This window comes from Cannabis sativa, chromosome 3 (genome assembly GCF_029168945.1).
Source record: "Cannabis sativa cultivar Pink pepper isolate KNU-18-1 chromosome 3, ASM2916894v1, whole genome shotgun sequence".
NCBI lineage: Eukaryota > Viridiplantae > Streptophyta > Magnoliopsida > Rosales > Cannabaceae > Cannabis > Cannabis sativa.
In genome coordinates, this window is record NC_083603.1 from 53825931 (window position 1) to 53849679 (window position 23749).

The 23749-nt window shown below is 31.3% G+C and overlaps 3 protein-coding genes across 3 annotated transcripts; all 3 read left to right on the forward strand.

Annotated features, from left to right (window-relative positions):
• Window positions 1–9346: 9346 nt before the first annotated feature.
• On the forward strand, window positions 9347–12442 carry LOC133035392 (L10-interacting MYB domain-containing protein-like). The gene is made up of 3 exons (XM_061111265.1): window positions 9347–9738; window positions 11211–11564; window positions 11652–12442. Exons 2-3 carry the CDS (start codon window positions 11211–11213, stop codon window positions 12249–12251), a joined length of 954 nt encoding a protein of 317 aa, XP_060967248.1. The 5' UTR covers window positions 9347–9738; the 3' UTR covers window positions 12252–12442.
• Window positions 12443–12530: 88 nt separating this feature from the next.
• LOC133036171 (uncharacterized) lies at window positions 12531–13853 on the forward strand. The gene is made up of 3 exons (XM_061112674.1): window positions 12531–13016; window positions 13094–13250; window positions 13402–13853. Exons 1-3 carry the CDS (start codon window positions 12531–12533, stop codon window positions 13851–13853), a joined length of 1095 nt encoding a protein of 364 aa, XP_060968657.1.
• Window positions 13854–16598: 2745 nt separating this feature from the next.
• Window positions 16599–19176, forward strand: LOC115708883 ((-)-isopiperitenol/(-)-carveol dehydrogenase, mitochondrial). Its single transcript, XM_030636897.2, has one exon. The coding sequence runs from the start codon at window positions 16896–16898 to the stop codon at window positions 17688–17690; it is 795 nt and encodes a 264-aa protein (XP_030492757.2). The 5' UTR covers window positions 16599–16895; the 3' UTR covers window positions 17691–19176.
• Window positions 19177–23749: the final 4573 nt, after the last annotated feature.

Sequence of the window (23749 nt, forward strand, 5' to 3'; positions counted from 1 at the left end):
CTTCTCAATTAGTTAAATTATTTTGGGATAATTGCGGCAAAAATCCTTAAAAATTTGAGGTTGATGCCGATTAGTCCTTAATTTTAAAAATGGGCGGTGAAAATGCTTAAGGTCTCAATTTTTGTTTGTCCGTTGGTTTTTTTTTTCTAACGGATTCGTAAAACCTAAATAAAGTGCCACGTGTCAATTTTTTATTTTTTATTGGTCTAAATAATAATTTTAATTAAAAAAATTTAAAATAAAATAAAAAACTAAAAAATATATTTTAAAATTATAAATTTATTTTATTTTATTTTATTTTATTTTTAATTTTATATATATTTTTTTTCTTATTCATCTTGTTCATGAACCCAACCAACATGAAGTTCGACGGATTGACTTTCTGAAATTTTCAAATCAACTCCAAATCACAAATTAAAGAAATCTGCATTCAGAAACTTAAAAAAGAAAACAAAAAAAAGAAAAGCAAAAACCATCTTTAACATCACCAAACAAATACAAATTAATGAACAAAATAAATAAATAAAAAAAACTCATAAAATAAAAATACCCAAAAAATAATAAGCAAAAAAAACCAGAAAATAATAACAATAAAATTCCAAACACTATTCCTTCCTGAGAAATTCCAAATTCAAATTCAAATTGAAGCTCCTTAAAGAAGTCCAAAATAAAATATGAATGGCAGATAAATAATCTTCATGACTGTGAATACCCACGGAGACGGAGCCTCCCTTTGCCCAGCCAGTGGAGCCATCTCTAGCCATGGATCTTCGAAACCAACATCCCCACAAAGATCCCGAACCAACGAAACTCCCAAGCGTCGCCTCCCTCTCTCATTCTCTCTCTCAAGCCATCCTCTCTGTGTCTATCTCTTTCTTTTTTCCAGATTTGCAGAAGTTCTTAGACTTGTTAACCCAGATTTGTAAAGAAGAATAGAGGGAATGAGGTTGAAGAAGAAGAAGAAAACGAAAAGTGATGCTCCTTTAGAGTTGGGCGGAGAATCGTGTGAGAGAGAGGATTCACAGAGAGGGAAGAAATTTTAGGGGTTTGGGATTTCTAAGGGTGGGGATCTCAATTATGGACTTAGCTTGAGCTAAGGATGGCCGGAGATGGTGGCACGTTCTGGTTAGAAGGTTTGCTTGTCTCCATTTAGGGAAGAAGACGAATGAGAAACTGAAGAAAAACATAAATCAATACCAATGGTTTTGTGTATTTTTTTTTTTAATTATTATTATTTATTTTAGTTTATGTTTTTATTTGTTTTAAATTAGTTTTTAATAAAAGAAAATATTAGAATTTTTTAATAATTTTTAATTAAAGTTATGAGGTGGACTAATAATACTTCAACACGTGCCAAATTTGACAGTAACTAACGGACTAGTTAAGTTAGGGACCAACGGACAAACAAAAATTAGGACCTTAGGTATTTTCACCGCCAATTTTTGAGATTGAGGACTAATCGGCATCAATCTCAAGTTTTTGGAGACGTTTACCGCAATTATTCAAATTATTTTATTATTAATTGAAAATAAAATTAGTTAAGTGATGAATCTTATTTATTTATTTTTTGATTGTCAGAACTAATTCTCTTTCTTAATTAATTTTAATTCTCTCATAATTAATGTTAATTCTCTCTCTAAAACCAAAGGTTATAATAATTTTTATAGTTTATGTAATTTTTTTTAAAAGGAATATCTATTTGATTAGAAACATATAGTTTTTTTAAGAAAAAAAATAAAAATAAAACACATACAATTTTTTAAAAAATTTATACATACATGCAGTAAGATTTTTATATATTTATTAGTTTATTGTGTATTCATTTTTTTTTAAAAAAATTACTAATTCAAAAGATTCAAATAGCTAGTATTTTTGGTATACATAGGTACATTTTTTTTTTCTATTCAACCTATTTTTTTTTAAACAAAGTTATTTGTTTCTATTGATATTTTGAATAACAAAAAGTGCTAATTTTTTTTTTACAAAGTTTGTTTTGTTTTATTATTATTTTATTCATTTTCTAAAATATTTATTAATTCTCTACATATATTATGTTAAATTGGTCAGAATGTTAAATTTAAATATACAAATTTATTTAACATAGAATTTGATAATTTCTGATTAGAAATTTTGATTAAATGCTATTTTTTTTTTTGTTAGCATCATCAATTTCGCCACTGTAAGGTGTGTGGTATTTTAAAAATAAATTTATTTAATTGACAAAAAAACAAATTAAAACATATAATATATCCTTTAATTTATTATATTATTTATTGTTTATCAATTTTTTAATCATTTTTAAGCAAATTTTTATATTTATAATGTATAAATAACTTCAGTAGCTAAGAGCACTCACAACAAGTGAGCTATAATAGTTAAAAGCTAAAAAACAGATAGCTAAGATCTTGAAATTAAGCTCCAACAAATGCTTTAAACTCTTAGCTATTATAACTCATCCCAAACTCCAAGAAATTTTTCTCTACATTTAGCTCATGAATAGTGAAGAGGTAAAACATATTTTATACTTTTTCTTTTTCTCTTTCATTAAATTAATTAATTTTTTATTATTCTTTTTACTCATTTTCATATTTTAATTAATAAAATATATGTAAAAATATAATATTTAAATGATATAGAGAAAATTATAGAGAAGCTGATGTATGATGTAATGTAAATGTGTAAGGTAAAATAAAGAAAATGGAGTTTTGGTGAGGTATTTTAAAGAATAGAGTAGAGAAACTGTTGGAAGTGCTCTAATTAGCTATATTTTGTAAACTAATTAAATCCCATACACCCTACAGTGGCAAAATTGATGATGCTAACAAAAAAAAATAGTATTTAATCAAAATTACTAATTAAAAATTATTAAATATTGTGTTAAATAAACTTATATATTTAAATTTAACGTTCTCAATTAGTCAATTCGACATAATATATATACGGTAGAAAATTAAAAAAATATTTTAAAAAATGAATAAAATAATGATAAAACAAAACAAACTTTTTTTAAAAAAAAAATTAAAACTTTTTGTTATTCAAAATATCAATAGATTCAAATAACTTTGTTAAAAAAAAATAGATCGAATAGCTATTGAAAAAAAATATATACATATATAGAACACTTCTTAATGAGTATTAGCTATTGATGGTTACTAAACAATTTAACTATAAATATTAATTTTAAAAATATTAAACTATTAGATTTTGATCCAACTAACGAATAATAAAAAGAGAAATTTGAATTTCTATGCTTAATTTAACTACTTAATTAAAAAAATATATAAAAAATATTACTTTTTACACTATATCAAAAATATGTTTATATACAAAATACTTAAGTCAAATTCAATTTTTTTTTTTTGCCGATATTTTTTTTTTCTTATCTTACCTCATATAATGTAAAAATGAGAGATTTTTTTTAATTAGATAGAAAAACTAAACATAAAAACTCAAATTTTCATAAATGGATAATATCCTTTAAGAGTGTACTGATACATATATATACCAAAAATACTAGCTATTTGAATCTAACTGATGTTTTGAATTAGTAATTTTTTTTAAGAAAATGAATACACAATAAATTAATAAATATATAAAAATCTTACTGCATGTATGTATAAATTTCTTTAAAAATTGTACGTGTTTTATTTTTTTCTCCCCTAAAAAAATTGTATGTTTCTGAAATAGCGTTGGTTCAATCTTTAGTGTGACCAGAGTTTATCTCTCTCTCTCTCTGGAGTATTCTAGTAGGCATGCGAAATCGTATTTCCTATGCAATCTTGGTCCCGAGCATGGTAGTTCTTGTCCACCCTAACCAGTTAAGTGGTGGTTTACCTTTTTCTTTTCACTCCTACTGTCGATTTGGGTCTCCTTTATTCATTAATGAGAGCATTTATTACTCTGAGTAGTATTATCTTTTCAAACAATCCCATCTCATTTATTGTAAAAACACTATCTATATTTCTTCTATTTCTTTCTCCTCGATATTGTTCTCTCCTGGTCTTTTAATTTAGGATCTTTTGCATTTAATTCTGGCTTTCCATATCTCTCACCATCATTTCACTCTTGGAGATAGTAAAATAGGGGCGGAGGTCTAGTTTTTTGAAGATAATAAGTCCTTTGTCATCATTGTGGCTCTTCTAGTGGAAGCTAGGGATGTGACGAGGGACTCTTCGAGAAAGCATCTTAGAGGGCTTTGGCTTTATCTCTATAAAGTGCGGCTGAGGTATGTTTCTTTTCATCTTTCTCCTTCTTTGGTTGTTATCTGCTTTAAGTGTTCTTTCTCTGTGTGCTTATGAGTTTTCCTTTTCTTGAGAATGGAAGTGTAATACCCTAGAATTAAGAAATGGATTAGCAAAACCCTAATTAGATAATTATGAATAATTGAGGAATTATATTATTATATATTTCAGTATATGTGAATTAATATGATTTATAATATGGTAAGATCCCGTTGGTGAGCCAGGGGCATTTTATTAATTATGACCCGAGAAGGGTAAATTGATGAAATTAATTTACTTACGTGCTTAATGGAACTATATTATTATATAGTATGTCTGTGTTGTCTTTTCAGGTGTGTTCTGACAGGTCGGCGCGGCATAGTCACAACCGGATATTTCGGGCCGAATCGGGTTCGGGCCCGAAATACAAATTGGATTGTTTATTTGGCATTTAATTTGATAATGGTGATAATCTGAAATTTAATTGGAATTAAATATGCATAGAATGACATAAATACCGTTGTGTGGGTGAATATATGTGCATTGGCCCTAGGGGCATTTTGGTCTTTTGACCTTTATTGATTTACATTTGATTAATTGAATTTTTTGGAGAAAAAGGAAGTCACTTTCTGGTTTGCTTCCCCTCTCACCCAACCCCCTCTCTCTAAACCCTTTTTCTCAACTTTGGTTTTTGGTGAAATTGGTGTGATTTTTCTTGGTTTGGAGCTTGATACTTGGAGATTGTTTGGGTCTAGCTTTGAATTGGAAGTGAGGTAGTTTCCCTACTGAATTTTAGTTAAATCTCTTGCTGAAAATATTGTGAAAAAGCATGAATTAAGTGAAATAATCTTATTTATGCATGTATGAAAGAGTTGGAGTAAATGTTGTTGAATTTGAGTATGTTTATGCTTGAATCTTTGATGTGGTGTTTGATTAAGCTATAGATGGAATTCTAGGATTTTTTCATTACATTAAATTCAAGTTGTTTGAGAATAGTTGTTGCTGGAAATATTTGGGTAAGTTGAAACCAAGCTCAAGTTTGAGAGCTTAAAGTTTGTTAATTTAAGCATGTTTTGAGTTGAGTATGCAATCTGGTTTTGGGAGGTTTAATATTGGATTTTGATGCATGAAATATGTTAATTTGAGTATCTATTAATTGCTAGTAACTCTATTTATTGATTTGAAAGTTTGCTTGAGATTTGGGGATGAAAAGATTGGAATTACTGCTGTTTTTGAGTTTTGGTGGCTGGTTTCTGTGTTTTCAACCTAGGTGCCGCAGCATGCTCTGAGCATGCCGCGGCCCGCCCCTGTTGGTGGAACCTGGGGTGTGTCCCAGGTGTCGCGGCATGGCTTGGGCATGCCGCGGCCCGCCCTTGAGTTTTTGGGCAGTTTTGAGTTTGAACTTTGAAAATTCATAACTTTTGATTCCGAACTCTGATTGGGGAGTTCTTTATATCGTTGGAAAGTTCGTTCTGAGCTCTGTATGATTATCTAAATTTTAAATGCCATGATTGAATTTTATGAGTATGGAATCAAGGGTTAACCCTATTTGTGAAATCCCGGATTGTGTAACTAGGATTACCGGCACCTGATCAGGAGCACCTGGGGATTCGAAATCTCTGCTATTGCGGGACAACAGGTAAGACAGTGGTTAGCACGTAGAGTGTGCGCAGTGGCGCTTATATTGAAAGTGATATGTACGATTGTTTAGTAACCAGATTAGGGTTATTACCCTAATAGGAACGGTCTAATAACCTAGGGATATTACCCTAGTGATATATGTGTATAAATGCCATTCCATGTTAAATGTAATAAGATTCAAGGATTATGCGCTTAAGGCATAATCAGGTTGGACTCGGTAACCATAACTGAGATGAACCATTCTAAGGCCTTAATGTATTTAGACGTGTGAGAGCAACACGTAGGTCTACGCCATGTGGATATAAATAGATGTGTGAGTGCAACACATAGGTCTACGCCATGTAGACATAAATGGACATGTGAGTGCAACATGCAGGTCTGTGTCACACAAACATATGTGAATGACATTATTAATTAAATAGTGTGTTGAGCTTATTATTGTTATTGTTTATACTGTCTTGCTGGGCTTGGCTCACGGGTGCTCTACTGTGCACGAAAGGGTAAGGCTTTAGCTGATGAGCCATGAGTTCAAGAGCTGAGCGAAGAATGTACATGTCTGAGCCACATCAGACCAAGCGGGTTAAGGGTCTACCAACGATGTATTTTGAAATTCTATTTTGCCGCTTCGGCCGGCTAAAAGAAAGAGACTTGTCATAAAGTTTATAAATATTTTTGGGATCCCAACTGTTGTAAAGTTTAAATTATTACAAGTTTTATTTTCATTCTGTTTATTACAAAAGTTTAAATTCTGCGCCTTTTGATTAGTAATCCCGTTTAAGGGATTAGGGTTTCTTAAGTAACATGGGTAGCGTGCCTAATTATTTAGGGTGTTACAAAAAGAGTTCATTAACAATGAGTCTAGTGCTTTAGTCTTTCCTTCTGATGAAAACACCATTTTCACTTATGATGCTAGCTCTTCTTCATCCTCTCCTGCCACTATTAGCCTTCTTCTCAAACTCCATACTATTTGACCTTACAATAGACCATCTCTGACAACCCTCTGTGGTATTTAGTCATCACAGTGCAGATTCCCTGTATCTGTTACTGAGCATGCAAATGGTTTGTTTCTTGTAACGTTTGGTTGTGAGGGTGATAAGGGAAGAATTTTAGAGGGCCAACCATGTCATTTTGCCCAAAGCATTACCATCTTTGCTACCCCTGAGAGTTCTTTTCCTATTACTCCAGATAATCTCCATTATGTCCCTTTCTGGATTCAAGTCTATGGTATACCATTCATGTGTAAATCATATGACTTAGCTCGATTCATTGCTGCTGAAATTGGTGACCTCATAGAGGTTGATAAAGATACTGTCAAGGAGGGTACTGGGCCTTACTTAAGGCTTAGAATTCTTCTTGATTGTTAATCTTCTTGTTGAACGATAAAAAAAAAAAAAAAGAGGAATAAATAAATTTATTATTATTTCATTATTGGTTTTTAAAATAATAATAATAATAATAATAATAATAATAAATATCAGTCAAATAGAGAGAAAATAGGATCTCAACTCCCCACTCTCCTATTTTTACTCATCCTTTACGTTACAGGATAAAAAAAAAAAATAATTTTATTGGAAAAAATAGGGTCTATAAATAGGAGAAGTTGAGAACAGAAAAAGGATCGATACTTTGAAAAAAAGAAAATCTGAGAAGGAGAGAAAAGAAACACAGAAAAAAAAAACTACGATATTTTTCTACCAACAATCAAAAAGCTTGGGTAAGTGTTTAGGGAATGATCTCATTCCTATTTCTTTTTCCTTTTGATGTTTATTTTGCTCCTCTCTCGTTCTGATTTTTTTTTGTTGTTTCTCTATTCACTTATGGAATGCCCTCATTCCATAAATAAAAATGGATGCCCTCATCCATGGGATGCCCTCATTCCACTAAAAATTTGGATGATTTCATCCATGAAATACTCTTATTCCACTAAAATTAAATTTATGGAATGCCCTCATTCCATTAAATTTATGGATGCCCTCATTCCACCAAAAAAAATTGGATGCTCTCATCCATGGAATGCCCTCATTCCACTAAAAAATTGGATGCTCTCATCCATGGAATGCCCTCATTCCACTAAAAAAATTGGATATTTTTATAAAAAAAATGCTCCCATTCAAAGAAAAAAAAAGACACCATCGAAAGTATATATAAAATTTGATATGGCTTGTATCTGAAATGTATAAAGTATAAAATATACTACTCGAATGGTATAAAAAATTGTAGTCAAAATATCATCTTTCTGTTGGATCATCTAAAATTATATATACATATAAATTAGTACGAAGATATGTGGGCCGAGTGGTGTGTTAAAGTGATATATGACTACTCGAGAGTGATTGTGAAACAAGTCTGCTACAATAATAGTATACCAAAAGACATAATTTTTCATCAAAAAAATCTGATTTAATGGTTCGCTATTATATATGTATGAATCAGTAAAAGTAATATGTGTATATAGATGTATATATGTCAGTTCAGTTATATATATATTATATATATGTATAAATACTAAAAGTTTTCTGTTAAATATATATATCTATACATATATATTACACTTCATGGCTCTCACGTGGTCAAAGAAAACAAAAGGTTTTCTTAAAATTAAAAATATGCCATATCATCCTAATAGTTACAAAAAAGGGGAGAGACGAAAGATATGTAAAAATAATACATACAAGGCACATACATGTACATGTATAAAAAATCTGATTCAAGATGTATATACAGTTTGTATGAACAAATGGGAAGATTGTAATCACTCACCTAAATTGCGGTATATTACCACAACAACCGAGAAGTCTTCGGAAAAAGAAAGAGAAAACAGAATGCTGCCAAAAGTCCAACCCTTGAGTATACTCAAAGAAAACTGATCAACATGAAGTAAAAAAAAATATAATATTATTGAGGAATCCAATTTTTTTTAAGGATGCTTCAGTGGGCAGCAGTAAAGTTTATATGGAGATATATATCTAAACAATAGATCATATCTCAAATTTAAAAATTACGATTTTTAAATTTAAATGATTTTTAAATTTAAATGGCAGGTGTAAAAAAAAAGATAATTAATTTAATTATTTCTTTTTCTAATTTTGGAAATTATATTAAATTAATTAAAATATCAGCCAAATAATCTTTTTATTTATAAAATATAATAAAAAGATCTCAAATCTCAAATTCATCACAAAAAGTGGTAAAATTCCAAAGCCATACAAAATGGCACAAAATTCCAAATGAGCTCACTAAAATTAATCTTGGAATATTAAAGAGGTCATTCACCTCACCAAATTTCAAAGAGGTCTTAACCTCATAAAAATCTCAAAAATGGTAATTTTACTTAAAAATTAAAAAGTGCACTAAAATTCAAAGCCATAGCAAATTAAATGGCATTCCAAAAGAGAGGTCATTCACCTCATAAAAAAATTAAACTTGGAACTACGTTTGACTTGATTCCTATAAAAGGATACGTAGGCAACTTAGTGGCTAAGACTAAGGGCCCGTTTGGAATAGCTTTTTAAAAAGTTGAAAGTGCTTTTTGAAAAAGTTGTTGCTTAAAAAGTGTTTGGTAAAATAAAAAAAATAGCTTATTTTAAAATTTAAGCTAAAATTGTGGCTTTTAGTTAAAGTTGGCACACACCAACTTTTAGATTTTAGCTTTTACGGGAAGCTGAAATTTGGGTTTAATGAATTTTTTAGTTGACCCAATTACCCTCATTTAAATTAAAAAACTATCATTTTATTGAGGGTTTTTTTCAATCGTAAAATCAACCCAGACATATTGTATATTGCTGCTCCTCAAGTTCAATCGCAGGAATCTTCTCCTTCCCCGATCACTCGCACCGCCGTTTGCCAACACCGTCATCAATAACTCTGCACAATTAAGGTTTATCTCTTAACTTTTCCTTTGAATGCCATAGAAATATTTTTTGATTTTTCTTTTCAATCGAACCAATTTCTTTCTTTTCAATTTCTTTTATGTGATTATCATTTTAGATGATAAAATGTTCACTGTAAAATGATGCATCGATAGGTTCAACTGGGCTTCCTATATCATTACAATAAGTTCACAACATTTATGTTTAATAAAAAAGAAGCAAAACCGTGAATAGTAATAATTCAAAAATAACAAATAAAGTCATGTGATTAGATGTGTACCTCAATGAATTTTAATACATTCAAATGGTACTCTACTGTATTAAATGGTTCAATCTCATTATTGTTGCAGTAGATAATATTGATAGCCCAGAAATCTTGAATCTAATGTCAAAGTGACAAAAAAAAAAAAAAACCAACTTTAACATTAGAAAATGATAGAACCATTTTGGCATTAAGTAAAAGATTAGATACTTATCAGGAATGATAGAGAGAAGAAGACGCTCACCTCCATTAATGATTCATCTAAGCTTAGATCACTGTAACAAAAATGGGTTTGTTCCTCTTTAGTTATCAAAGAAGAAAGTTCATCACTTTTCCAAAATAAATCATTTTCTAGCAAAACCAATGAAAAAAATTGTTACTTTTTCTCACACCCATTATCACAGTTCTTACTCTCTTCTTCTTCTTTTTCCTCAAACTCATCTTCAAAATCTTCTTCCTCACAGAACAAGGTATCAAGAACCATTGAAGGATTTTGTAGGTCTTGAACCTCATCAAAATAGGTCATTTTTTATTCTTCCAAGAAAAATAAAGTAGAATAAAAATCACAACTTTACTCTTTATTAGTATGCCATGAAACTGAAAAATGTAAAGCTTTAAAAGCCTAAACCCCAAATACCCATATTCTATATCTATATATGTATCGGCAAGCCTTACTTTTACTTTCTCTTTCTACAATATGATGAGAAAGTGAGAGAGAGAGATAAATAAGTCAATAGTAAACCTTAGTCTTATATATGTGTGTATGTTGAAAATTATATATAAAAAGACAGATCAAATCAGAACTATATAAAAATAATATATATATAATCAAGGTAATTAAGCTTACCACTACTGTAAACTAGATAGACTGACCTTAACTCTTGGCATCATAGTGTTACTCATATCTATATAATAACTAGTTAATTATAGTACTGGTACTATATTTTGATGAGAGTACTAACAAAAAACTATGCAAGAACATATATATATATATATTATATACATATAAATATTAGAAAATCAGTGTTTACATTACTTTGGTCTCACTTTAAAATTCTACTTTATGATAAAAATTTTAAGTACCCAAATAGAATAGAATGATGATGAGGCTATCATCATAATTATTATGTGTTTTTCGTGTTGGATTACTCTTTAGCTTTATGACTCATTATTTTACTTTTTACTTCTTAATAAAACTTATTATTTTAATTTAATTAGATGGAGAAAGAAAAAAATATTTGTACTAAAGGTGATGTAGCAGTACCACGAGGTAAAGCAATATGGAATTCTGAGAGTGTGAATTTTTTCTTGGAATTCTGTATCAAAGAGGTTGAGGATGGACATCGTCCTACTACTTATTTAGATAAAATTGGATATCTAAACTTGATTACAAATATGAAAAAAGCAACTGAAAGAGATTACACTAGAGCCCAGCTAAAAAATAAATGGGATGGATTGAAAAATGAATGGAAGCTTTGGAAGCAACTCAAGGGAAAAGAAACTGGTTTAGGATGGAGTATGCAAAAGAATACAATTGATGCAACTGAAGATTGGTGGAATAGTAAATTACAGGTACATTATAATCTTGTTAAATATTTATATGAAACTAAAAGACTTTTTTATGAATGGTACATTTAATTAACAAACTTTCTTTTGTAGACTCATCCCGATGCTGCAAAGTTTCGCATTCGGGGAATTGAACCAGAAGTAGAGGAAAAATTAGATAAGATTTTTATGAACACTGTTGCTACAGGAGAGTATGCTTGGACACCTTCATCTGGAATAATTCCATCTGAGTCTGAAAAGCCTTTTAATGATACTGAAACCTTACATGAACAACTTGAGAGTAGTGATGATGATATAGAGATGCCTAATATTGATAGATTTTCTAAAGAGAAAACTAGCAAGAGAACAACTGAGCCACTTGAGAAACAAAATAAAAAAATGAAAAATGGAAAAGGAAAAATGAAGAAGACAGGGCCCGTAATGATATTTGAACAAATTGGTCGCCTTGCTGATGCCGTGGAGACAAGAAGTAGAAATATTGAAATAGCTAGAAAAGAGAATAGTATTGCCGAAGTTATGAAAATGTTAAATTCTTTGCCTGAAATCGAGAAAGGGAGCAGCTTGTATTTATTTGCAACGCGCTTGTTTATCATGAAAGAGAAGAGAGAGATGTTTGCTTCATTGGAAGAACCTGAGTTAATGCTTACTTGGCTCAAGAATGAGTATACTCTGGAATATAATTATAATGCTTAAATCGTTCAGAATAGTAGCCTTTATTTTCTAAACTTTGTGTAATGACTTTAATATATTTTTGTTATGTTATTTCTTTAATCGTATTGCTCTCAAGACTTTAATATATGTTTGTTATGTTTTTTCTTTAATTGTATTTGTTCTTCAGACTTGGTGTTATCACTAGTATGAATATGCTTTATTATTTTTTTTAACTTGCATTTGCTATAAAGACTTTATGGCTATTTCATATGTATTTCATATACTCTTTAATATTTACAGGATAATTTTAAATTAGAAATAATGGCAGACACTGATGAGGAGATTGAGTTACAATCGGCGTATCTAGCTACATATCTAGTTCAACATTATTATACAACATACATTGAAAAGACTCCTTGTATGAATTCTTCTCAAACTGGTCATATGTGGTTGATGGAAATATTACAAGGAAATGAAAGTAGATGTCATAGAATGTTTAGGATGGAGAAGGGTGTTTTCATTAAATTATGCAATGAATTGGAAGCTAATTATGGATTTAAGGGTTCGAAGAGAATGTGTGCTCTTGAAATATTAGGCATGTTTTTATTTACATTAGGTCACGGTGCTGGAAACCGGTTGACACAAGAGCGATTCCAGCACTCAGGCGAGACAGTTAGTCGATATTTCAATAAGGTTTTAGATGTTTTATGTCATATGAGTGTAGATGTATTAAAACCTCCAGACCCAGACTTTAAAGATGTTCCTGAAGAGATATTGAGAGATTCTAGATACATGCCTCATTTTAAGGTAAGTCATACTTTAAAATTATACATTTTTTTTTTCTAGCTATAGTATATTTTTATAATTTAGTGTTCTTTTTTTAGAATTGTATTGGCGCAATAGACGGTGTACATGTGAATGCCGTAATTCCTCCTGAAGATCAAGTACCGTTTGTTGGTAGAAAAGGGGTACCAACTCAGAATGTCATGGCAGTATGTAATTTTGATATGCAATTTATATATGCATATGCCGGGTGGGAAGGTTCTGCTCATGATACAAGAATTTTTTATTCAGCTTTACGTAGTTCAACTTCAAATTTTCCAAAACCTCCCCAAGGTTGCCATCTAAACACATTTATAAATTATTAAAGTTTTATAATTTTTTAATTATGTTTTTATATTTTATTTGACAGGAAAATATTATTTAGTAGACGCGGGATACCCACAAATTACAGGTTTTTTAGGACCATATAAAGGCCAAAGATACCATCTTCCACAATTTCAACGAGGTAGCAAACCTACTGGCTATAAAGAGGTATTCAACCAGGCACATTCTTCTCTTCGAAGTGTTATTGAAAGAACTTTTGGAGTATGGAAGAAGAGATGGAAAATATTAAGAGATATGCCTAGTTATCCATACCAGAAGCAAGTAAAAATAGTGATTGCATCAATGGCCTTGCATAATTACATTCGAAGGCATGCAAAACGTGATCGACATTTTGAGAAAATTAGAGACAATCCAGATTATTGTGCAAATAATCAAACGAATATTGAAGATGAAGATGAGACCATTACAACTTCAAATTTAAATGAAATGGACAATATCAGAGATATGATTGCTGCAAGTTTAATGGGACATAATTAAAATATATTCATATATATTTTGTCAAATTAAATTGATTGCTATGAGCAAAATTTGTAATAATCTAAAATTATTTAATAGATAATATTTATGTTGATTTTTTAATTATTTTTAAATGTCTACTAATTATTTTATTATATATACAAAAATTAAATATTATAAAAAATTATTATTATTTTCAATAAAATAAAAAAAAAATTATAAATATATGTTAATATGTATGAATTTATTTGAATAAATACATATGATACCTATTTTGGTCATTGTATATTTGACAACTATATAATCATTTAGTTTACCAAACACTTATATAAAACTTTTTAAACTCACAGTTGTTTTAAAATTATATTTACCAAACACTCAGCAGCTTTTTCTCACAAAGATACCAATGCTTTTTCTCACAAAGACAATGCTTTTTGCCACAAAGACAAGATACGTGCTAAATCGGCCCTAAGTGCAGTCGCCTCGCCAATACCGCAAAAATGGTATAAAAATACAAATCCTAAAATTCCCTTAAAGGTCATCCACCTAGGAATTTTTCCAAATTTTCAAAATAGCAAAGGATTCCAGAAAATGGTCATCTACCGGAATCCTTGTATCCAAATTCTAAAATACCGCCTTCTGAACTACAAGTGGCTTGATCCTTCACAAAGAAGGTATGTAGGCAGCTCAGCTAATTAAATGGACTGAGTTCAGCTGCAATTTCAAATTTACCCCAAATTTCCCAAATTTATTTTAATTATTTAATGTCATTGTAATTGGAATCAAATGGTATTTCCTTTAAATAAAAGGATTGTAATTAAGAGATTATTTTTATAATCTTGGATGGGTCGAACTTAAATTAATAAACTCTTATGCTATAATTTTGGCATAGGTGAAATTGTGTTTTTGCATTTATTTTTAATATTCTAAATGTGAAATTTTTGCTTAACACTTCTCATTCGGAGAGATATGAATATTAGGTTCATTCGCAAGCCATATTACAACCCATCGGAGACCATCATTACATCCCCATACTGTAATGATTATGAAAAAATCTTCAACAACTTTCTAAGGTCTACTTTCTAAGATCTTAAATATAGCAACAAACACATAATAGAAGCTACAAGAAATGTGGTTTGCTTTTCATAATCAACAAGTTTGAAATACAATAAAAGAAAAAGTATTGCTCGCATTTCTAATATTTATGAAACTAAAAAACAAATACACAACCCCATATCTTTTGTGTCTTGAACACATATCAAGAACACAATTAACTAAACTAAGAACATAAACTATCAAGTATAAACCAGTACATGAAAACCAGCAAATAAATGAACAACAATGTTTAACATGAATCAATGCATCGGAGTAGAAAGATTAAAACACTAGAACTAGTTACAATAGTTTTGCTCCTTTACAAAACAGCTCACCCTAGAGAGTTCACAATCAAACACGCAAAACTCTGTACAACCCTCAATCTCTTTCTCACTTCTGTTGACCAACAATTCTTCTCAATCCTCATTTGGAGTAGTAGCAGCTAAGGCCTTACATTGGCTTGTACAAAGAGAGGGCAAAACAACCGAGTCTTCATCAAGTAGTTGATTAGGAAACTAGTTTAATAAGTGTCTAAACCTCCACATTCCACAATATGCTAAGAAACATACAGAGTGCCTAACATAAATGATAGAAACTATACTAAATCTCATCGATTTAAATTTCTCTATCCCTCATTTTATTCACTTGTGTATCATAGAAGACATTAATTTGACTAGAAAATCAATCATACATACATAATAACAAGGAAGAGTGAGGCATAGCTTGGATCTGTTTACTAAACTCACGCTGCTCATTTGAAAATTAACTTAATTAGTCATTAAAAATTTACCACAAACGTGAGAAAAGTTCAATAAGAAAAATAAAAAACAATAAATAAAAAAAGAATCACCATACAGATCAAAACCACAATCAAATTTTTCAAAATGTTATCATTTATTATTGGTGCTATATATCATCCAAAAGCTGATGATTGTTTTGCTTCCTTCATTGTTACAATTTGAAGTAGAATATTATTATACCATTTTATCACACATTTACAACAAACATTAATATTATTACATGCTTAAAGAATATCAGACAAACATAACTCTACTCAATCAATAAAAGCCACTAGGCCCACATCTGGTTTCTCATTGTAAACTAAACAGAGTCAATCAGAGAAATGAAACTCTCATTAGTTGACTGTATATGAATTACTCAAACTAGTACGGTATCATTAATGCAGACGAGCTAGGAAGAAATGAATGGTACAGCTATTCCCAAATTTCACACAATAGCATGGACTTTATAGATTATTAGAAAAGCAAATTTCAGATTAATGGTACAAAACAAATAGTGAGGCATTCAAAGGTCTTTAAACAACAAAATGAAAGAGCAATAAAGGCAACTCCTTTTGATTACTGACGTCTCCCCTATTTCTCAACCCCACCTCACCACTAGACAAACCCATTGAGCACATGTTACAAAACTTGGTAATAGTTCTCTGAGAGATCAAATGCTGGACACTGCAAATGGGAGGTGGCTATTCAAAACTCAGGTTATATTTCACCAAGATTTCGTTTTCCTCTTAGGTTTGCTCAGAAAATTTGTTCATGTTCTAATTTCTTGTTAAAATTACATTAATGGAATCAATTCAACATCAGCAAACGACTTTAAATTTTGTTTTGTTAAAACATATATTATTAGCAAACGTTGAAATAGTTCCTTTCTTTAAGAAAAAAAAAAAATACTTTATTTATAGGGAAAAAACAATACAGATGACACTTCGTGTTTTTTCAAACTTTTAAACACTCCATTAATTACTACTTTGTCTGTTAAATAAAAGAGGTGATATTATGTACGAATTTATGTACTCACGTGAAAAACAATAATAAAAGCCTATAGGACCTACTCCAATAATTTGATTTGAACTACTCTCAATCCAATTTGGTTATTTATACATAATGGTATTGGGTATAACAACAGAATAGTATATCCATACAGAATATATACCTCAGGATTAGGATAATGACAACCACAGCCGACGGTAATTCCAAGCCCAAATTACACGGCAAAGTAGCCATAATCACAGGCGGAGCCAGCGGCATCGGCGAAGCCACCGCACGACTGTTTGCGGATCACGGTACTGCAATGGTAGTTATCGCCGATATTCAGGATGAACTTGGACGCCAAGTGGCCCAATCAATCGGCGCTGGAAGGTGCACGTACGCGCGTTGTGATGTCACCGACGAAGAACAGGTAAAACTCACAGTTGACTGGACTGTTCAGAAGTACCATCGCCTGGACATCATGTTCTGCAATGCCGGAATCTGTAGCAGCCAACCGCAGACCGTATTGGACCTCGATCTCTCAACTTTCGACCGGCTTCTGGAGGTGAACGCCCGAGGAGTTGCGGCGTGCGTGAAGCATGCGGCGCGTGCGATGGTGGAGCGGCGCGTGAGAGGAAGCGTTGTTTGCACGGCGAGCGTGGCTGCCTCTGTCGGTTTGAGGACACGGACAGATTACTGCATGTCGAAACACGCGGTGTTGGGGCTAGTGAGATCGGCGAGCTTGCAGCTGGGGAAGCACGGCGTTAGGGTGAACTGTGTCTCGCCGAGCGGGCTGGCGACGCCGCTTTCGTGCGCCGCCAATGGGGTGGAGGCGGAGGAACTTGAGAAACTTTACGAAAGGTCTTCGTGTTTGAAAGGAGTGGTGCTGAAGACGCGACACGTGGCTGATGCGGTTTTGTTTCTCGCGAGTGATGAATCTGAGTTCGTCACCGGTCATAACTTGGAAGTTCATGGTGGTTTTACTTCGCCCTGAACGATCTACTTGGACTCTTATGTTGGGTCGGGCTTTATGCTGGATCCTCTAGTTTTTTTTTTTTTTTTTGAAATGAACATTGATTGAAATAATAAATTCATTGGAAAAAATCAGAAACCATCCATTTAAATTAGTTTGTGGATTCATCCACACGAACTGCTAATTGTATATAACAAATATGAATTAGAGATGGCTGAGAAAATTTGGATAACTAACTAACACAAACAACTAAAAAAATCCAAATATCAAAAAGGATCACTTAGGAAAAGTAATGGACAGTCCAGGTGCGAGTTACAACTACAGAATCCGCTTTCTACTAATCTCCCAAATGAAAATTGTTTCGACGCTTTAACATATATTAAATAACAATACGAGCTCCTACAAAAATGTTAAAAAGAAATAATGAGAAACATTTCAAATTAATAAACTAAGTAAACTATCAAATCCCAAAAAAATAATAGCTTTAGATTAAAAAATATGAAAAACTTAGGGTGGTAACTATTTTAAAAATAGTTTTTGTTTTTTAATTAAAAATTTAAAAATAAAAAATAAAAAAAAATGAGATTTTTACACCAAGTACCAAATTTAATTACTTTTTTACATTTTTAATGCTTATCAATTTATTAAACATTTTTACAAAACTACTTTTACTTTTTTAAATCTCAAAAAATATTATAATTACAAAAATACTACAATATTCACCATTTGGTTTCTCTCATTTTTGTTTCTTCTTCTTTGTCTTCGACTGCTGATGAAGGGTGGTGGTTCAACAACTAAGTTCGCAAGTCGGATAAGTCGAGCTCTAATCGCCGCTTCCAACTACACAAAGCCAACTCGTTCATGGAGTCCTTCCCTCAAGAACACATTGCACCGACTCCGTTGTCGCAACTCACTCACCCCATCACTCGTTGCCCGAGTCATCGACCCCTTTCTTCTTCCTCACCACTCACTTGCACTTGGATTCTTCAACTGGGCAGCCCATCAACCAGGTTTTAGTCACACTTTCATAACTTACCAATCAATCCTCAAATCTCTTTCTTGTTCCTGCCAATGCAATGCCATTGATACTCTCCTCAAGCAAGTGAAAACCCAAAAATTTACTCTCCATTAATCTATTTATGGCTCTGTGAGATATAGACCCAAAATATGTAACGCTTTATTAGCTACTCTAGTTTTTGCTGGTTATTTTGAGCATGCTCAGAAGGTGTTCAATGAAATGTCTCAAAAAGGTGTTCCTTCTACGACTCTAGGATTTGGTGTGTTTATATGGAGATATGTGAGAAAGTTGAATTGGGTGTTGTTTTAAGTGTGTTAGATGAGGTTAAATGATGTGAGTCATTGATTAATGAGAACTGTAAACTTGATTGTGTTTGAAGTATTTCAATCAATAGGAAATGTGTTTGAGATAGAGAAGGTTTTTTTTTTTTTTTTTTTTTTTGAGAGAAAGCTTGCGGTAGCTCCAAGGACTAATGACTATAGAGACTTCATCTTATGTTTGATTATGGAGAGGAGATTATATGAAGCAAAAGAGTGGGTAATTGTTAGTGGAAACTTTCCAATTGAGGATGATGTCTAAATTTGCATATTAAAGAGGAGTTGTTATCATGTTGTTTGTTTGTTGTTATATAGTTGTTCAAGCATGTATTAAGATTGTTTGTGTGTTGTTCAATTTTAATCCCCCATTATTTATTTATGTATACAAAATATAATATTTTAAATTAATTTGATTTGTGACAATATTTAAGAAATTTATTTTTGTTATTTTAAATTTTTATTTTAAGTTTGACGCTATATTTTGATGGGAGTTGTTATCCTTTTGTTTGTTTGTTGTTATTTAATTGTTCAAGCATGTATTAATGTTGTTTGTGTATTGTGTTTATGTTGTTAGTTAGCAATTAAAAAATAAACCCAAATGCAAGTTAGCGATTCTAATCCCACGTCATATATTTAAGTTGTTTTTGTGTTGTTAATTAGTCCCACGTTATATATTTAAGTTGTTTTTGTGTTGTTAATTAGTTGTTTTTGCATAACTGTTGCAGTGAGAAAAGAAAACCCTACACGCCCAAGCTCACTTTGTCCAAACTGCCATGTGGCAGTCGTAGAGTCATTGCCACATTCTGACGCTGTAGTTCTGACGCACGTCAGTAAAAAACTTTACTCTCCTCACTCGCGTGTAAGTCTCACTCTCCTATCATATTCACATGTGTATCTCACTCTCTCCTTTTACACTTGGTATTTATCTCTCTATTGTATTTTTTGTAATAATGAAACTTTATAAGTATTATTTTTGTAATTAGTAAAAGTATAAATGTTTATTTTTCCTTAGGATAGTACAAATGTTTATTTTGAGTAATTTTAACCTGAAATAGAAAAAAATCCCAATAAAAATTGAATTTGGTAACTCCATTTCATTTTTTGTTTTTAAAATTAAGAAATAAAATGGAGTAAGTTTTAAAAATAGATTTTTGATAATTTTAAAAATTACTTTTTTCATTTTTGCTTCTCTCTCGTTAGTGGCCTTCTTCATACGAGTTTTTTTTTTTGTTTTTTAAATTATAAAATAAAAGTGGTTACTAAACACACTTTTGTTTTTTGTTTTTAAAATTTAAAAACAAAAGTAGTTATAAAACACATTTTTGTTTTTCAAAAATAAAATTTTAAAAATAAAAAATCTACTTTTACTTTTCTGCTTTTAAAATTAAAAAATAAAAGTATTACCAAACTAATTACGACTACAAATTACTCACAAAGAATTTAAAACCAAACCAAAAATAAAACCAAACAAGAACATAACAATTGTAAGTATATAAATATTTATAAATATATATATAATTAATTAATGAAAAAGGTAAGCCTAAATAAATTAAACTACACATTCTAAAAAATAACAAAAAAGATAAATGTACAAAAAATTTAAATGATATAAATTAATTTTAATAAGAAAATTTAATTTTTAAAGAATGAAACTACCTAAATAATTCTATGATAAAAAAGTAACGGCTAATTTTAAAATAAGAAGACTTTGATTTCAACTAATCAGTAAATTCCATACAAACTAGTAAATAGGAAAAGAGGTGATTAAAACCATTGTTGTCAGAAAAATTTAGACAATACCAATTTTTGCGAGTATTCAATACAAATAAGAACACTTAATTGAAAATGTGCGAGTACTCACTTAGAGTAGCGAGTACTCAACCTATTCGCTACTAAACAAACAAAATGAAAGCAAAAAGAAATAAGAACACAAGAAAATTATAGTGGTTAAGTCAGAGCTTGGTGTTCTTAGTCCACTGTTGTAAAGATTTCACTTAGTTTATTTGGTTTGAATCACTCCTTTATCTAAAAAGCAAGTGTCCTTTAGGATTACATAACTGACCGGTTTTAAAACCGTTTTACAATAAATGATAATATTAAACCTGAATAAACGTTTAAACAATAAATGAAGAACAATTTAATTTGTTATTGTATTAAGTGCAGCAACGTATGTAACTTGTTGAGCGCGAGTTGCCTATTCATATTCTCACACAAGCTCACATGCTTTAGGTGTGTCTGGTATTCACACGGTGGCCTATGGGCCTATCGTATGGATGTCTGTGTTCATCTTTGATTGCATAGATGGAAATCTCATGTGTTGACAATATGGAACATGTGAGTTCCTGACGAGTTATCGAACACAATAGTTACTCGGACCATCCCTATGTAATGAATCAATCTTTACTAGTCCCAGGAGAGGTCTACTTGGCCATTGCATATAATTGATATATACACGACCAGTATCAAATCCTCTTGGTCCTATTTATTTTTTTGACTATGCGAGGCATAGTATGCGACTAGACCCTGTCATGGTCGCATCATCTCGTGAGTTTAGATCAAGCGAGGCTAACTCTATGAGAGTCATCAATTAACAAGTCATCATTTTCTCAAGAACTAGGTTCACGTGTCAATTTTATACGAGATTGCTCTTGTATTTCGAGGCGAGAAATTTGCACTATAACACATGTTCCTAGTTTCGCAATTGACAATTGTGTCATATAGAGAAACTATTAATGAGAGGCAGTTGAGTTATTGTCACGAGATGGTGATATTTAGCTATCTTGTCAAGGGTTTCAACAAGAAGGTTGCATTTATTATTTTTTATCTTCCCAAGATGCCATGTCATCACACCCTTCAGGGTGTGTGTAGGCATGCTCTTAGGTAAGCATTGGATTAGGTAACCTTTGGTATTCATCTACCACGTGTCCATATCCAAACAGATAGGAAAGCTTTGTATTTAACCCTCTCAAATACAAAATCGATCACACTTCACTTTCCCTCCCATTCTGAATCTCTTATTTGAATTTTTCTTTTCCCAAAAGCTACTACCGAGGGCTAAGGGAGTTTTAAAAGTGACAACCAAATTCTGTAAGAAATTGGAACCAACTGAAAAAGGGGCAATTCCAAGATAGTTACAGAATTCTTTGCAGTACTCTCACAAGGGGAGGACTACTCCAGCCTTGATGTGCTCGAGGCTCCAAGCGCTTATCCCAGACGAGCCACTAGTACTAGTACCATCGCACTCCTCGTGGATGACTCTTTCTGGGGGGAAACAGCTGAATTTCCTTGGAGCAACAGATTTAATACAACATCCTCGCATTTGATTTATGCCACAGAACTTTAAAACACCACCAACATACTCTCCAATGGTTCTGACCTTGGATTCGATAAGTTCAACTTCAAAGGTGACATTAGAGTCCTGTGGGGTCTTGGACTTACGAGGTTTAGTAGACACAATTTTAAAATCAAGGCCACTTGATGAAAAAGTAACAGTGACTTTGGGTAAAAATATTGGTCTCGCTAATGGAATAGAAGATAAAGATTGAGGTTCAGGCCAGGCTGCATCTCGCAAGTAACGATGTTTACCCTCAATTATCTCTTGTAGAAAATGCCTATAGCGACTAGCAACTTCATCTTGATTGGTTTTTGTTTATGTCCCTAATTTTTTTATCATTTATCTCAAGTTTGGATTGAGGTTTATGGATTTTGTGTTTGAATGGAAGGGCTAATTCCTTAGGACATTCTATTTCTAAGAATTCTAGAGTATAAACTTCAAAACCAGATTGGGACATTTTTATAAAAAGAACAATCCCAACTCCTGGAAGAAATTTATTTAAACCAGAAACTTATTAATACGATAGTTCTAAGTTTTTCTTTGATTAAAACCCTAGAAATTACCCAAAAAATTAAATTGAAATCACTAAAACCAAATGAAGTGAACAATGATGCGATTAATTACAAAAATACCAATTCAGGAAAAAGAAATACCAAAAAGAAAGGAATGAACTACTTACTGTTCAGAGATGAGTTTTCGCACAAAGGAGAACTCTGTAACTAAAGTTGAGACGAATGGCTAAGTGTACTCTGGGAACTCCTGAGGTTAAAGATTAGATCCGAAGAAAGTCATAGGAAATATGTCAAGGATGAAGAGGGCATACAAGGGTTCGAATGATCGAAAATGATTTTTGCAGAAAAAGCTTGAAAGTTCCAAAAGATAGAAATGGCGAAATAGTGATTTTATCTCAGGTTTAATACTCTAAAGTTGATCACTGTTAGATTAAAAGAGTAAAGATCTAACGGTTAAGAACAAGAGAGAATTGGAAAAGATGGGCAATTGATGTTAATGATGTGCCTCGAAATCATGAACTGCCAAAATTTAAAGCATGCAATTTTTTCAAATTAGGTTAAGACAAAAATACCCTTGCATCATTTAAACAGCTCTTTTTATTAATTTTTTTAAGGGTAATTATTATACCCGAAATTCGACTACATTTCTACTGAATAGCTCTTCAAAATCTTGCTGAACTACAGCTTGGAAACAATCTAAAAACTCTAAAATTCTCTAATTTTCCTTTGAATTTCTTAAGGTCGAATAAGAGAGAGAAAATGAGAGAGAGGGTGTTGAGTTTTAGGATTTTGGTTTACCTTTTAATTTTTCTTTTCCTAAGTAAATCTAACTATAATAAATAAGCATAGAACATCATTTAAAGATCCACTAACTAAAGGATTACTATTAACTTATGACA

What these genes read in the sequence shown, in the direction of transcription:
- LOC133036171 (XM_061112674.1), top strand. Translation starts at nt 12,531, where the DNA reads ATGGCAGACACTGATGAGGAGATTGAGTTACAATCGGCGTATCTAGCT. An exon ending in GATACATGCCTCATTTTAAG is followed by an intron (nt 13,017 to 13,093) that starts GTAAGTCATACT and finishes TTCTTTTTTTAG; the next exon opens with AATTGTATTGGCGCAATAGA. An exon ending in TGCATATGCCGGGTGGGAAG is followed by an intron (nt 13,251 to 13,401) that starts GTTCTGCTCATG and finishes TTTATTTGACAG; the next exon opens with GAAAATATTATTTAGTAGAC.
- LOC115708883 (XM_030636897.2), top strand. Translation starts at nt 16,896, where the DNA reads ATGACAACCACAGCCGACGGTAATTCCAAGCCCAAATTACACGGCAAA.
- LOC133035392 (XM_061111265.1), top strand. Translation starts at nt 11,211, where the DNA reads ATGGAGAAAGAAAAAAATATTTGTACTAAAGGTGATGTAGCAGTACCA. An exon ending in GGTGGAATAGTAAATTACAG is followed by an intron (nt 11,565 to 11,651) that starts GTACATTATAAT and finishes TTTCTTTTGTAG; the next exon opens with ACTCATCCCGATGCTGCAAA.